Source organism: Pezoporus wallicus, unplaced genomic scaffold, assembly GCF_028554395.1.
Source record: "Pezoporus wallicus isolate ANWC-B61680 ecotype Strahan unplaced genomic scaffold, APGP_CSIRO_Pwel_v1 contig_5552, whole genome shotgun sequence".
NCBI classification, from domain to species: domain Eukaryota; kingdom Metazoa; phylum Chordata; class Aves; order Psittaciformes; family Psittacidae; genus Pezoporus; species Pezoporus wallicus.
This window is the reverse complement of record NW_026640754.1, coordinates 4,763,334-4,779,812: the sequence shown is the minus strand read 5'-3', so window position 1 is coordinate 4,779,812 and position 16,479 is coordinate 4,763,334. Positions and strand designations below refer to the sequence as shown.

General features: G+C 45.0%; 1 protein-coding gene and 1 long non-coding RNA gene across 3 annotated transcripts in view; one reads left to right on the top strand and one right to left on the bottom strand.

Moving 5' to 3' along the window:
- On the top strand, positions 1-2,003 carry LOC130605119 (uncharacterized). Its single transcript, XR_008973618.1, has 3 exons — positions 1-429; positions 677-748; positions 1,730-2,003. It is a non-coding gene; the product is annotated as an uncharacterized LOC130605119 (long non-coding RNA).
- Positions 2,004-4,304: 2,301 nt separating this feature from the next.
- Positions 4,305-16,479, bottom strand: part of ENPP6 (ectonucleotide pyrophosphatase/phosphodiesterase 6) — a 32,114-nt gene continuing 19,939 nt past the window's right edge. For both annotated transcript variants that reach the window (XM_057420302.1, XM_057420301.1), the window contains 5 exons: positions 13,430-13,571; positions 12,244-12,423; positions 9,779-9,916; positions 5,798-5,921; positions 4,305-4,993 (listed from right to left, as the gene is read on the bottom strand). In XM_057420302.1, coding sequence (XP_057276285.1) covers positions 4,770-4,993; positions 5,798-5,921; positions 9,779-9,916; positions 12,244-12,423; positions 13,430-13,571 — 808 coding nt within the window. In that variant the 3' untranslated portion in view covers positions 4,305-4,769. The remainder of the gene's footprint in view (positions 4,994-5,797; positions 5,922-9,778; positions 9,917-12,243; positions 12,424-13,429; positions 13,572-16,479) is intronic.

Genomic DNA, 16,479 nt, shown 5'->3' with positions numbered 1-16,479 from the left:
ACCATGCCACCCCCACCACAGCTTGCTCCTCAGCCCACCTCACTGTTTCATTGCTGTCTTTCATTGCTTTAATGAGAGTCCCCCTGTGCTGATGAGAGCTCAGAGTCCTCCTGGGCAGCACTGCTGGGACTGCCTAACACAAGCGTGCCATGTTTAACCTAGAGCAAAGCTGTCAGTGAGAACAAGTAACAAAGCAAGGAGCTGTGTCACTCATCCCTGCTGCACCCTGCTCCCCTCTCCTGCGCTGCTTTGTTTCCCACTAGTGGGATCAGGGTTTAATAACAACACAAACAGCTGTACATGCAGCCCAAGTCCTCTGCATTTGGAAGTATATCCAGCTGATTCTTGTCAAGGATCATTAAGGGCCACGTAAACACCCATGTCTCCCTGAGGTTGGTCTTCTTCCTATTGAACTCAAAGCAGAAGCGAGTTCACTCAGGAAACTACATGGAGTCAGCAGGTCAGGCGTGGTGGGGTTTGGTGCTGTGGCAGGAGGAATCAGCTATAGAATAAAGGGTAACAGAAAGAGAATTGGGAGGGGGAAGAGAGTAGCAATGAGAAACACAGAGTGAAGGAAAAGTTCTGATTGTTACTTTGCTCGCTTCAGTTCTCCCACCTAAAATGTACTGATTTTTCCCAGCTCTGCCTATTTAAATCACCCCATTTTTTTCTGCAGGGAAGCTGCTTTCCTCTCCCCTTCTCTGCTCCGAGGTATTCCCAGACCTGGCAGACCCTGAGCTCTGCACTGGTAAATGAGGGCTCTTTCCTTCCGTCTCCCCCAGCCATCCCAGTCCCGATGTAGGAGACTGCACTCCTTGCAGTGCTGCTGCTGATGGATGTCTTCCGCTCCAGAGTGGGAGCTTATCAGCAGGTCCAGTGGGTGACACTTCCCAGGCAGCAGGGAAACCAGTCAGAGCAGTGGAAACGGGCAGCCTCATCAGGTGGTGGTGGTGGTGGTGTGGCTTCAAAGGAAGCCACTATGGGTGCTAGGCAGGAATAATTGGAGACCAGGCAGTGCTGGGCAGCCTGCAGTGATTTCCTGATGGAGCAGGGCTGGTAGAGCAGAAACAGTGCTGCTGATACTGACTTGCCAGATTTGGGATAACGTTATGCTGGTTTGCAAGTCCATAGAGACTTCTGCATAATTCAGATTTTATCAGACTGATCTATACAGCTGTAAACACCTGTACAAAGCTTGGGAATTATGGTGTCCAGACAACTGCCATTCTGAAATGCTCTTATTCTTGAGCACTCCTCAATAGCCTTCCCTTAACGTAAAAATGTTTCAGTCCCTACACAAAACACATTTTTCCATGGAGATGAAAGTTGCCTTTCAAAGCAGCTATTAAAGACTCATTATGCTCAAATAGAGGGTTTCAAACTTTTCCCTTCATTAGGCCTTGTTTTCTTAACAAAATCCTGTTGGATTTGCAGCCTCCTGCCTGCTCTGCACAGCCCTACAGGGAAAAAGAGGAGGAGATGTTACATGGAGCTTTTCCAACCCCTTTCACTTCCCAGAGCTCATGTGGTATGCATTTCACCCTGAGGTGGGGAGTTTTGACTTCTGCTGAGCAATTAGGAGATAAGGAAGGTGGCCAGCACCACAGGATCTTCTAACTCACCCCTTAGTTGTGAGGTCCTGGTACTTGCATCCCATTTAGGTGAGAAATTGTCATTTTTGGAACTGCTATGGGCAGCCAAGACAGATTCTCATGCTGTCCCCATGCAGGTGGTCCCTCAGCACCCTCCTGCTTGTTTGACCCATGTTCATTGGACACAAGGGGAGCATCTCTGGACAAACATAGGCAGTGCTGCCAGTTCAAAGGGAGTCCTGCTGTGAATTAAAGGGCTTATTAGTATACCTGCACTGCTTCTCCTCCATCATCCCCTCACTGCCCATGTGGTCAATTAATGTAAGGAAGACAAGATAAATCCCAATGAGTAGATCTGGAGACTTATTTCTATTAGATCAGTCTCTTCCATGAACATTGTTGTTAGTTTGTGGAGCTTAAAGAGGGATTAGAGCCCCTTGTCCTTGAGGCCCTTGGTGTTGGTTTTTGAGGCCTTGCTGCCATTTGCACCATCCCATGCTGGGAAGTGGGGTCTACCATGAAGGCTCTGGAAAGCCTTAATCAACTGAACCCTGGTACAATGCACCCGGCTTCTGCGCAAGCAGCTGATGTGATGGTGGGCTTGGAGAAGTGGGTCTGGAGAGAGCATCCTGGGCTCACTTCTATTCTAAGGAGAAAAGGTTTGTTGTGTCCATTTGCTAATGTGAATTACATGTCCCTGGGCGATGTTCAACAGTTAAATATTGAAATGCATCTGGAAAAAAGGACTGTGTATACAAGCTACAGTATCTCCTGTGATGTTTTTAATGTCCCTAATTTACATCTGACAGCTTTGCCATTTCTAAACAATGTTATCATTTATCTTTCTGATGATTAATCAGCACAAGCTTCAAACACTGTTTATCACACTTTGATGCAGCAATCAAACCAGAAAGGCAAGGCATTATGGGAATGTCTTTTGCTTCCCCCAAACCTTACAGCATTTACAAAAAGGTGCACATTTTCCCCAACACCATTCTTAGAATTATTCACTCATTCACAATCAGTCATTGTATAAAAACATCATTCAGAAATAGGTTTTAAAATACACCGTCCTCCTTTGCATAGTATACAGAAAAATAGGCAAGAGTCAAAACATGTGATTTTGGAATGAGAATGCGAACTGATTCAGAGGTACAACGCTTCCCAGGAAGAAAGATGCACTTCTCAAAAATAATCATCTGTAGCTCTCCTGAAGCTAATGAGCTGCTTTCTTGCAGGTCTGCCACCAAATCCCCCTTTTGCCGTACACACAATGCTTTCATTAAGGTCAAACAAGTCATATTGCAATTAGATTTACTCTGCAGTACTTGCATATGGACCCAGACCAAAATGATCAGTCACAAAAATAAGTTACACAAAGTACTCACAAGGGTCAGTGTTGGTTCCATGCGTCATGTTCCGACCCTGGAACAACTCGATGGACCTTATTTGTTATTTCCAATTCCTGTTGGTATAATTGAGAAGTTGGATATACCCCTATCATTTTAGGGTCTTTTCTTCTGTAAGAAGACCTTGGGTTCTGCTCACTATAGAGTTAAAATGGCAGGCTGTGGGGGGATTAGCAGGCACTGGCTGCAACCTGTTGATTTTCGAACAAAACTTGGTGGTTTAGTCATTTGGTTTCTTGTATACTGATATTTTTTTCACTTTAACAATATGCTCCAACAAATTAATCGTGCCTGGACCATTAAAGAGCAACAGGGAACTCTGAACAATAGGTGCTTGTTTTACAGCTACTGCAAATGCTTCGAAAGCACTAAATTGCCTTTTATACTCAACAATCTAATAACAAAGACTGATTTTCTCCCTTTTTCTTCTCCCAATTGATTTGATGGCTCACTTGAGCTTTAAAGACACATTACATAAATCCTTATGGCCATTACAGTGTCTTTTGTCAAGTTTAATTTGGTGTTTGGTTTTTTTTCTGCCGTGTAATCACTCACCCTTAAACGCAGTGTACCACATGCACACGCATGGATCATGCTTGACTCTGGATCCACAGGAATAGTAAGTCCTAGAGGTTTATTTTGCATGGGGAGGGACCTAAATCCTTCCAAAGGCAGTTTGTCATGGAAAGCTCCTGGTTCAGAGGTATATCAGAACAAGCGCTGAGCACTCCCAAAGGCACCACCAACAATAGCTCTATCCTTTCCTCTATTTAACACTGCTGTTATGACTTTGTTAGGGCTTGATAGCCCGTGGTGGAAATATTATCTAGGATTAACTGAGAGGGTGGGAGATCCATCAGTACAGGCCTCTCTCCCTGCCGCAGGTTAGAGGAGAATGTGCTGCTCACCAGGCAGCAGTGGAGAGAGCAGTAAATGTTGAAAAGCCTTCAGGTACAACTAGGTACAAACCCCCAAAACCTGAGCAGACGATATTATCTTCACCAGGAGAGGCAGAGATGCTGTTAATTGCCAGGATTCCTCATCCTTCTTTCTCCTGACCCCTGTGTGTCCCAGTGACTTTCCACCGTCCTACTGGTTTTGAAGTGGAGGATTTCAATCACTCTCCCCTTTCCCAGCCCTCCCTGCTCCCGTGGTCCATGAGGAAAGCCTGACCCTGGAGATGTGCAGGGCCAGGCCTCGCTTTGTGGAAAATGAAGAAAGAGAGGCTGAGAGAAGCAGGATGCTCTGGCTGCTCTCCCACCGACCACCTCTCTCAGTGTTACGGTCACTCGGCAAAGCTCTTTGAAGAACAGCTTGGTATAGACAGGGCTTGGCATTGTAAGAAGTTGGGGCTGTGCTGGGGAGGGAGCTGGAGGTGAAGGAGTGAATCAGAAAGAACCCAGTTAAATGCACAGAGGTCTATCTCCACCCTGAGCTGCCCAGCACTGGGGGCCAGGGTGAGCCTCCCAGTTGCTGGGTTAAGATGTGTTTGGTGCTCAGAAGTCCCCACGTGCACCCACCAGAAATTTTGTGGGTTCTGCTGCTGTTGCCAGTGCTGTAAATCTGGAGTAGCAGCACCGACTTCCCTGGCTGCGTTTGGAGCAGCTCGGAACCTGGCTTCATGTTATACCCGCTGTAAAGGCAAGACGGGTCAGATTCACGCCTGGTGGAGCAGTGGGAGGCAGCACTCTATTAATGAAGCTATTATTCGAATGAAGAAGAAAAGAGAGGGGTGGCGCTGCTGGTGACATGGTGGCACTGCTGGGGGTCACAGTAAGGAGATCCGCACAGCCAGCAGGGGCAGTAGAGCTGGCAGTAGGGCGCAGCAGCTGCGCGGGGCCAGCGGTGCCAAGGGGGCCGTGTTTCGGAGCATGCATTCCACCCTGGACCAGGAGCCATTGTTGGGCAGCGGCTGTATCCCTGCCAGGCTGCACATGATGTTGTAAACATCCACGGATCTGATGGGAGGTGCTCGGTAGTTGGATCGGAAATCTGCAGGGAAACAGGCAAATGAGAGGAGTTGGCATCATACGGCTTGGGGCTCAGCTCCTGAAATGTGGGGTGCTGTGGAGCAAGGGCAGGCTGGGATGTGGCATGCTATACAATTTATAACATAGCCCAACAAAACCATTCTGAATGTTTATATTCATTTTTTTTACTTCTAGTCCAATTTTGGTCTAAAAACTTAAAAAACCTTAAAAAAATTATTAATTACAGGAGCTACTTTACTGTGTGTGCTTTGTAGATTTAATAGCCTGCAATAATTGCATTGTACATTCTGCTTTGCTTTTGCTCCTGTCTGCAGCTGTAGCCTGGTGCTCAGCAGTGTTTAAAGGGCCTGATGAAATGGAAACCAGGGGTTTTGTGTCAGCCCATCAGACAGGTGAGTGAGGGATGTTGTGGCCTTCCCAAAGAAAGGGCTCTGTGTTAGTGAGTGTGAATCCACCAACAAAAGGAGAACAAACGTGTTTCAAATAGAATTAAAAATGAAGGCTAAAATTTAGGCAAATAGGGCAAGGGGATAAAGTTACTGTGCTGGGGGGGGGGGGATGTCAGAGAGGGGCTGATCAAACCCCTTCACATCCCTCTGCCTTGTTCCTCCAGCTATGAAACAGACACAGAACTAGGAGCCTGCCTGTTATCCAGCCTTAGTGGGGAAATCCTGCCATCTATTTGTAATTCTGGGGCATCGCAGAGTGCCACATCGAGGTCCTGACATGCCAGGAGCTGCAGGGATACTGCGTCAGGGCCATGGGGCTGTTGGGGAGCAGGACACTGGGGATGGCAGCACTGTACCTGGCCCATATGCAAGGAAGAACCCTCTCATGTCCATGAGCTCGTTGTCGTAGCCGTGCCAGCCGTTCTGCCAGGCCTCCTTCCTCCCCGTCCCGTTCTCCCAGAAGGGGAGCTTGTCCCTGCTCTGGACAACGACAGCAGAGCACAGTTAGTGCCTGTCTCCTGGGCTGTGTGTGGGGTGCTGTGTGGTGCCATACTGCGTCCCCATTTGCTGTACCACCCCACCAGCCCCCTCCTGCTTTGCCGCCTCAGCCAGTAGCCCATCTCCCAGGTGAGCAGGGAGGACAACTTTCTGCCTCTCACTCATCTGAAGTTCTGCTGTGAGCACAAAGTATCACAGCCGTGTGTGACACGTTTAAGCATGGTGGTGTCCCTCTCCCACTGCATGCTAGCATGGATCTGATGGTGTGTTGTTCTGCCCAACATGCCATTGGCAACATAGAAAAAAGAGCCATTTTTGCTCCATTTGGCTAGTCAGCCTAAACAATACAATATCACCCCTGCTATATACTTTCTAATGATTATTACTTCTTCTCCCTGCTTGTTTTAGTATTAAAGCACTGAGGTTCCTTCCAGGGAACACAGGCTCAGTCCCCTCTCCTTGGCATACACCACTCTGTTTTCTCTCCCTGCTCAGTGCATCCATGCTTTACTAATTTGTCATCATAATTCTCATTCTTCCTTGTCCATATTGCACTTAACTCATACTTTTAAATTCCTTCCTTAATTTCTTCTGCTTTGTATTAGCAGCTCTTACCAGACTACCTACAGCAGTGCCCCCTCAGGAGCAGCAGTCCATAGGGGCTGCCCAAAATGCCGGACCAACGCTTTCTGTGAGTTTCTCTTGCCCCATGCTCCCTAGGGCTGGCAGCCGATGTGACACTACAGATATCCCCAGAACTTAGACAAAAACATGAGCTGTCAGTTCATTAGACCGCTGGCATTAATTTCTCCAGTCACTACAGAAAAGGAGCTACAGTTCCCTAAGCAGCCAGGTCTGGGCTTCACACTCCATCATGTAAGCACAGAAGATGCCCTAGCAGAGTCTCCCACATTCCCATGAGTGGTACGAGTGTTGCTGCAGCCCCTGCAGATAGTGAAGCAGATTGACCAAGGATCCCTTTCCTTTTGCAAACATTTATTTTGCCTGATTTTCATTTTCCTCCTCTTCCCAAGTGCAGGAGCACTGAGGACAGCAGTGATTATCACATTATGGCTATGAGGTGTAGATCTTCCAACTGTTTTCCTGGGGACCCCCTGACTATCCTCTGCATTTCTTTGTACATAACCGTCCGCAGATGTACCAGATAATTAAACAATACTAGCTGACAAATTAAATGTCTTTCCTTGTCCCCATCTATTTCACTGATAACACTCAGAGCAAGCCAAGGAGAAAATAGACTCCTTCCCCTCTTCCTACCATAGCACCTCCTTACACTGCAGCTCTGCTTACTGTGGTTCCTGGGGACTAATTGTCACTGAGCTGCTCACCATCAGGCAACCTGTACTGCTTTTGTTAGCAACAACTCCACACAAGCCAAGTCACCTCTAACTTGTGGTGTTTCTTTGGCAGTATCACGACATTGCTGAACCTACACCCCTCCATGGTCCTGTCAGGTGTCATGGGCTCAGCTGCTCCTCCAGGGATGTCAAGTGCAGGAGGCAGTGTGCCTTCCCATCGCCCACCAAGACACCAGGAGATACCTGTTCACAGCTAGATGTGCAGTCACAGCCGCTGCCGTTACTTTTGCTGCCAGCTGGATGAGAAAAAACACAGTACCTTCTTTCACAGCTGCAGCTGAAGTAGGAGCTCATGAAATGGAGCCGCTAGCAGCAGTAGCTTGAGGGAAAGGGCTCTGAAAGCATCTCAGTGCTGCCCTTCTAGCGCATCAGGCTCTAGAAGCCTTATAGCAAACCCCACAAAGCCCTGAGGCTTCTTTGGGGCCAGGGCACTGGCAGCACTCTGACATGCCTGCTTTGGCAAGCCCAGTGGGACCAAGGACTCAACTTCGTGACTTTTCGGACTCAGCCCAAGCGTGGTCTAGCGTTGCTCCTCAAGGATGAAGCAGGCATGTCTGGGACTGTCGATAATGGACTTTCCCCTGCATGTGCAAGTTTAGAAGCTGTACAGCAGCTGTTCCCTAAAACTTGGGAAGTACACTGGGATGTATGCAGGGTGAGCACGCAGCCCTAAGGATTAAAGCCATCGTTGCGTGCAGGAGAGCAGCTGGGGAACATTCTGCTCAAAGGATGGGGACCTGTCACTCACGTGGAGATATTGAGATAATGTTAGCAGACCAGCTTCCATAAAACTGGAGGTTCATAAAATCCCTCCTCATCCTGCTTTAACCAAAATGCGGATGGCTTTGTTCCTATGCTCCTTGCTGGAAAAAACCCCAACAAAACATGGATCTTTCAGACACATTCCTCCTCCTTCCCTCCCACCCCCACCCCTCCAAATTCCCCTTTTTCAAACAGCTTATAGCTATCCACTATCCAACAGAGAGTAAAACACCCCATGAGCATGATAAGGAAGAGCTAAACATCCTCTCTGCAGGGGTTTGGGCAGAAAGTATAATAGAAGGCTCAATTATTGCTTTAAAAACATGACAGGAAACTTTCATTTTCACTCCCATTCACAGATAATGAAAATGTACTGAGGAGAAGGAAAATCTGACAGCATTAATGAGAGGACATTCTCGAAAATCAGAAACAATGGGAAGGAATGGGCAGAGAGACAGAAATAATTACCACGGCAGCAGTGTTTGCTGCACTGTTATTAAGGTTTGTCACAGTTTCAATGATGTTTTTTAAAGTGCCTTTCTTTTTTTCCACAGAATATGTAAAAATGTTCTGGGTTGAGTTCGATACAAAAGGGTTGAGTTGCAGTTTTTTAAAGTTGTTTTGGCAAAAATGTTTCAGATTCCTGCTTCAGGTGCCTGGATCTGAACTCCAGCTTTTATACGTATATTTTCTTTTTAACCAGAAATGGGTTTTAACCAGAAATGTACTCAAAAGCAGTTGGAGTTTCTTAGAGGCACATTTGTATTCAGCTGTAGGAATTATTACCCTAAAGTCAGGTTAGATAGTGAGAAATGTGGTGGTGTGGGTCATCTTGAGCAAAGCCTGGTGAGCAGTAGCTCTGAGGATCATGAGAGAAGATGCTCAACTGAGTTACAGTGATCTGCAAGGCAGTGACTACACTGGGGCAGCGTAAAAACCCAGGACTCCTTGGTTCTGTCACCACCTTACTGACTTAATGTATGGCTTTGGTCAAATCACTCAGCATTGCTTCTCACTTTACCCACTTGGAAGCTATGTAAGCTGCCTCACCTCTGAGCTGTCTGAGATGCTGTTAATAGCTGTAATGTGGAGATGATCAGTGGTGATACAAGGACAAAATAATAATGACAATAATTATAGTAACAACATAAGTTGTTATGAAAAATCTCTTCTCGTGTGCTTAGCAAGCTACCAGATTGCAGTGTGTGCACTGAGCATTTCTAAGGAGTAAATCCCCAGTCTGACCCTTTTGAGACTGGAGGACATGGGAGAAATGAGGTATTTTTAGGACAGGATCTGGTGGGTGGGAAGCCAGGCAGAAGCAAAAGTTGCCACAAAGTACAGTTGAATAGAGGGACAGCAAGGTCTTGAAATGGAAACAACCTTTTTCTGTCTAAGGTGAAGGCAGGTAGGCAGGGGGAAGAGAAGTAAAGCAATGAAACTGGAATGGGAAACAAACTCCTCCTATTTTATAACAATGCAGAAAAAAGAACCACCTTGACTATTTAACTTTGCCTACCATCAGCATAGCTGCTGTGCCTTTAGGCTCTTGTGAGCACACTGCAATATTTGACATCAGTTTTGTAGTCAGCCCAAGTGAAGGATGTAACACTTGGAATCGTTACGTTTTTCTGATTGTTTTCATATATATCGCACCTTTCCACATTCATGTATAAGTATTTTGCTTCTCTATTTTACCTCTACTATGAACCATCCCTTCTCAGCCACGAGAGTCAGAGGAGACACAAATTTTCCTTTTTTATAGAAAAACCGGTCTGGAATATCCTGTACGTTATAAACGTTCATGTGTTCCACACCTTTCAACTTCTGATATATCTGCAAAGAAAACAAATGTTAGGACACTCATGGCTGTAAAGAACATATACACACCTATGGGTACCTGGAAACACCTAAATATGTAAAATGGCTGAGCTCCTTTAATGGCACATTCAAACTGGGCCTTTGCTGATCCAAAGATGATGACTGTGCAAAACCTGTATGTGTGGTTTAGCAGGTTCTCAAAACTTGGATCATAAACACATAGGAATGCATGACTTCAGGTATTATACACATTTGTAATACATACACTCAATGAATATATGCATGTGAGTGTATCAACCTACAGATGTAGATCAGTAGAAATCAAACCATCACAGAAGACAGTAAGCTAAGTAGTGAAACATGCCCAAAAGCACTATGTGGACTGGGTACAGATGCAAAAAAGGGATGTTGGCTTTGGCCTCTGCCACCTATTCTCTCTTTGTGCTCTTGAGCAAGCAACTAATGTCATCTCACCTATGTTTCTTACACTTAACCAGTCAATCCCTATGATACAGTGCTTAGTTACCTGCTTCGTAAGGATGCTGTGAGGTTTATCAGCCAATGCCTGAGGCTTTGAAGCTGTACAATGCCCTACAAGTGGTTTATTAATATTAACCATACTGTCATGAATACAATCACACAAATGTGGACAAATTATTCAGAAAACTACTTTCAATGCCTAAAGAAGATGTTCATATGCCATAAAGATGGCCATTATTGGAGTCCCCAGAATGTACATGCTTTTTTCAAAAATATATAGACTCTTCAGGAATAAATAGCTCAATTCTGCCAAGAATGAAAGGTTCTTCACTAGCTTTTTAGCTATGTCCACTTGTGTGTATATGTGTGCAAGAGATTTGCATCGATACGTAGTTGCCACAAGGATGGCACCAGGGTGTGATTGTGCCACTCAGCCAGACCCTCCCACCATGACCTGGACTGGAGAGTGGTCCTGGTGCTTCACCAGTACCTCAAGTGCTTCAAAATGGGGTGACTCTTAAAGGTGGTAACCTCTATGTTATGATACTATTTAATTCCTAAACATGTGTATTTAAAGTAAATTAAGGATAGAGGAATCTGGCTATTTGGAAACAGAAAATCACCTTTATTTGGCTATAAAAAAGCAACACTCCAGTAAGAAGTCCTAAAAAGAAATGAAGGAAGAAAACAAAACCATGGTGTGAGGCGTTGTACTTTACTCTCCTTAGGGATATTATGCTGTTTAATGAGAGAGAAGCATGTACTTAAGAGCTTTGTCAGAAGAGACCCCATGTCTGCATGAAGTTGCAACTTGTACTTGCCCTTGCTTGAAGGTCTGGCATACAAAAACAGAGATCTCTGAGTTCAGGCTGAGGAGAGCACATATAAATGCTGCAGTCCCTTACAGGAGCACTGACTGAACTGCTTATGCACACCTCTAAGTCAGCTTTCAATTCGGGCACTAATTTGAAATGTTCAGACTATCACAGCTACGCAATTCCTGCAGAGCCTGTTTGGGAGCAAAACATAGCAAGTATTCTCTTCAAAAAAATATTGCATAAGCTACAATAGACTGGACCTGGCTAAAACATAATACAGAAAACAAAGTTATTCACCTGGAGCTTGCGCGGCCTGTTCTGTACATCCACTTGACCATATTCTGAGGACAGCAACAGTGACTTCTCAAGCACTGGTTTCTGGTTAAAGTACTAGTCTATTAGTTACAGATGCTGCATTTTCATTCTTTACAAGTGGTTTCCCAATTTTTTTCTGTGTTGTTTTAATTTGTTCCTCAAAATCCTGCAGTTCTGGCCTTGGGCTTTTATGGTTGATTCAATCCAATACACTCATTCATCAAAATTCTTCAAAGGAAAATATTGTAAAGAATTATTTTTTGCAATTCCAGACTAATGGAGTTGATTCCTCAAACTCTATGGAAGTTTACTGGAATATGAATGCCAGACCTGCTCCTGATTGTTTGGAAATCCCAGCTGGAGTGTCAATAAATCATAGAATCGTAGAATCAACTAATATATGTTTAAGAAATCCTGAAAATAGATTTTGAACTAAAATCTTTTAGCTATTTATCAGCAGTACATAGTGGTGGGCTTTGAAAACAGTTATCTGTGCCAAATAATGGTGAAAGTTCATGCTTTGTAATTTGCATCGTGTGACTTCCCTTCAGAAACCAGCGTCACAAGAGTGTCACAGGACCTACGTCTGACTCCCAGTAAGAGCCTCAGGTTGATTTTTACACACATCTCTGGGAGCAGGACTTAGATGTTGTGAGCAAACAAAAGAGACAAACATCATAAAAATCAAGGAAACACAAAACTGAGTAAATCAAAATAAGTTGCACTCACCTCCGCGTGCTTCTCTGGAGCTGGCCAGAGGCTCACAACAGGACCTCTGTCCTTCATTTGTATGGTATCACTCATATTGATATAGTTTTTCAGCTCAATCACTTTGTCCACCCAGGAGATGTCTGTCATCCCGTGATCAGAGAAGAGGAGGACATTGACGTCATTCTGAAGGCCCTTGCTCTGTGAAGCGAGTGTATGACAGCCATTAAGGACAGGTTAGAGCTTCACACTGTGCCCACTGGAAAATCTTAATCCCCATTTAACCCCACTGATTTAAGGGAAGTTGGGCAGAAGGAGCACGGCCACAAATGCCCTGCAATGTGCTTTGCTACCACCCACACTGGTGGACATTGACACTCACTTGCTGCCCTGAAAGAGTCTGAGAGGTTAGTGCCAAAGAGAGATTTTGAAAGTAAATCCATGCCTCTGCTAAACAACCAAGCCCTACATCCCAGCCCCACAGACTAGTTGTCCCGCTGGTCCTAGGCAGGATTTTACCCAACTGTTCGTATGTAGGCCAAAACAGCTGGGGAAGAGCAACTTCATTATGGTGCTACCTGTGGCTGGAGTGTTCCTCTCTTCTCCTCCCAAGCGCAAGCACTTATCATCAGAGCTTTTATAATTTAGTGAAACTTGAAATACATATTCCTCTCCTCACTGGAACTAAAGAACTCCAGTCACTGTCAGAAGAATTCACAGAACTGACATTTGACCAAACGCTTGGCGTCCTCCCTTTCTCACTGCAGTATCATGTAGATAATGTTTTTTAAAACAAAGTTTAAAGTACAGAGTTCTGAACAGTACATAAAAACTGCTATAAAAGTTAATTGTGTGATTCCACAAACCTTAGGAAGCAAGCAGTTTTGTTTTGTTTGCCTACTATAAAGCCCAGCCAGCAACCCAAGTTATAAACAGAACAACATCTATATTGGTTTACGGCTTCCTGGGGCTGTTGGTGTAATAATCCATTAGGAGGATTATAACAGCATCGATGAAAATAAAATTAGGGGAATGGTGCCTTGACATCCACATCTCTTTGGTAGCCTCTCTTTCTCAGGAATTAAAAGTTTACAGCCAACAAACCCAACTAACAGGCAGTAACTAAGCTCTTGGCCATGCCAGAAAGAGCAGGTTCAAAAGCCTTTTCCAGACTCAGCTGGGAGGTGGGTTTTCGGATGCCACTCACCTTGATGAGCGTGATCATGTTGCTCAAGGCTTTGTCCACCTCCTTCAAAGCATTCTTACGTTGCTGGGATGAAGGACCATAGTGGTGGCCTTCCACGTCAATACGCTCATAGTACACTGCGGCCATCTCTGCACTGCCATTGCTGGAGGTGGGAGGGAGGAGAAGGAGTGAGAGGCTGATGCACATGGATTGCTCCTGACTGCCAACCTTGTTGTTCTCACCACACACAGAGCTACAAAACCCTGTTTTCTGCTCCTAGCCTGTGCTTTCCTACCTGCTGTTGCACAGCTGGGCTCATTATTCGTTATAGCAGGAGACCTCATAGCAGCCTTCCAGTATCTGAAGGGGACCTACAGGGATGCTGCAGAAGGATTCTTCATAAGGGAGTGTAGTGATAGGACAAGGGGTAATGGGTTCAAACTTCAACAAGGCAGATTCAGGTAAGCCATAAGGAAGTTCTTTACTGTGAGGCTGGTGAGGCACTGGCACAGGTTGCCCAGAGAAACTGTGGCTGCTCCATCCCTGGAAGTGTTCAAGGCCAGGTTGGACGGGGCTTTGAGCAACCTGGTCTAATGGAAGGTGTCCCTGCCTGTGGCAGGGGTTTGGAGCTGGATGAGCTTTCAGATCCCTTCCAACCCAAACCATTCTATGATTCTATTCATGCCCAGAGTCCCCTGAGTTTGCCTGAGATCCCATCAGAGCTTCCAGGTACAGACTGTCATGTACAGCTAAAGGCTGGACTGGCAGCCCTCTACTGCCTCTTTGAATAAGGAAGGCAGCTTTTCCTTTAAGGACAAAGAAGGACCCAGAAGAAATACTGATTTCTGTGCTGAATGACATTATTAAAAGGACTGTGGGAATTACCAGTCAAATGTGCTTTAATTAAAGTTTGGCACTTCTGTCTTTCTCCTGTGTGAGGTCTTCCAAACCACCAAGGTCAACTCAGGATGAGTATTTCCATGACCTTGCCAAGTGGTATGAACTGGGGAGAAATTTTCAGGAGTGTTTTTATTATTAAGGGAAACTTAATTATTATTAAGGGAAGCTCAGGTAATCTCAGAGCTGCACAAATTTAGCTGATCACATGTTTCTGCACTGAATGCCTTCAGCCTAATTAGTGTGGATAGTGCGTATATCAGGGCTTAATTACATTTTCATGTCCACTTTATGGTTCACTGTAAACCTCCCTGAGAGCAATTTGTGTGGATAAAATCACAAATCTACACTCATGAAGCTCAAACACTGTCTTCTTCTACTGTTATTAAGATATGACAGGGTGTGCCATCCACAATACATGCCTTCATCCAGATCAAGACCCCTACAAAAAGACTTTGTGTGATGTCCTGACGGGTCCAGATTCTCTGATTAATGTGGTGTAATGAGTGAGACAGAAGAGAAGATATCAGAGGTGAGGGACTTAATGCATGAATTAGGGTCTGCCATTTGCATTTGTAAGTTTGCTGGAGGCCTCAGAGGAGCAGCCCTGTAGGAAGCTGAAGGTCTCTGCTGTGGTGGGAATTTCTCCACTGCTGGCTCTGTAGAACAGTGTTCTGTCTCACTCTTCATGATTTTAAAATCATTCAAATGAAGCAGTCCTTCCCGGCCCCCAGCTTCATGTAGACATTACTTTCCATCTGTATTAGGCATAAATTGACTGGTAAGGTTTAACCCTGTAATTCCTACATTACATACACACTCATTGAACCTATTGAAATAGTTTTCTTCTGCTGCAGTGCCTGTATTAATTAGCTTCTTAGGCTGCTTTGTGTATTCTCACCTGCAACTAAATGACCATTTCAGTCAAGACAGAAGATAAGAAAGACATTTACTGCATAAAACAAATGGTCTTGTTTAGGCTGCAGTGAGATTTTGCAGGCTCAGTACTGTAAGGTTGAATGTTCAACTTTGCACATGACTTCAGTGGGAGAAGCTGTAGTTATGGGGCATGCTTAGGAGTTTGCAGGATTGTGTACAGCACATCCAGAGCTTGTAAGGTTGGGTTTTTCTTTGTTTCCATGTTTTACCTGTTTTCCTAAGAAAACTAGGTATCTCTGATCAGGGCTTGCAAGGGAGAAGTAATCTGTCTTTCTAACTGCGTGTTAGTCCTGTCTTCTCCAGCCATCAGTACTTTTAGCAGAAATGGCTAAGGAAAGCTTGCTGAAGAAAGCTGGACAGCATCAATGGCGATACTGGGTGTTATATTTTATCAACACGCTTTGCAAGTACCACACAAACTTCATAACACCTGTCCAGAAAGATAGGTAGACTACAACAGCCCTTAAATTACAGTTATGAAGAGATAAGGGAGGCTTTAGTTTTAATTGCTAGTATGGGTGCTTGACTTAGTTTTGTGCACTTTTTGTCTGCACAATGGTCTCAAAGCATCTGTTTGAAGAAACTGGTGAATATTCCTGAAGGATGGTTCTCTTTGGTTGCAAGAGGAGCTCAGTGGCCTGATGAGTTGGATACTCCTGCTCTTGCAGAGGGCATTGATAAAACTCCCTTTGACCTTGGTGAAGTTAAGATGGGCCAGGAGTTTCCTGTAACCAAATTCAGGTTAACCCTTAGGCCATCAAGGTGCAAATAGTCTCTCCACCTGAAGTCCCTGTAAAGTTTGCATGGCGGGAGCATAAATGCAGTTCATTAACTACTAATACCTGCTATGAGCAAGGCAGTGCTCCAGGCGACAGACTGCCCTTGCCACAGGCTGTTTTCCCACATAGAGCTAGTGCCAGCCCCAGCCTAATGGGCTTTTTCAATTAGCTGGGGTGTGGAAAGGAAACACGCTGCATTTGCCAGCCTTTGAACAGCTTTAGGTGTCAGAGCCTCTTGCAAAAGATGTAAATGACAGTAAAATGCAGCTCAAGGTTCTTCTACCTGGAGATGCTAACTCCTGCTGAATGAATACGACTACAGTAAGGGCGTTTCAGAAGCTTTTCTTATGGGCTGGCACAGCAGCATTGACAATAGTCTTCTAAATTTTAAAGGACTAAACAAAGAGGATGAATGAGAGAAAGGAAAAGGAAAACCTAGCAGATCTTTAATCGGTT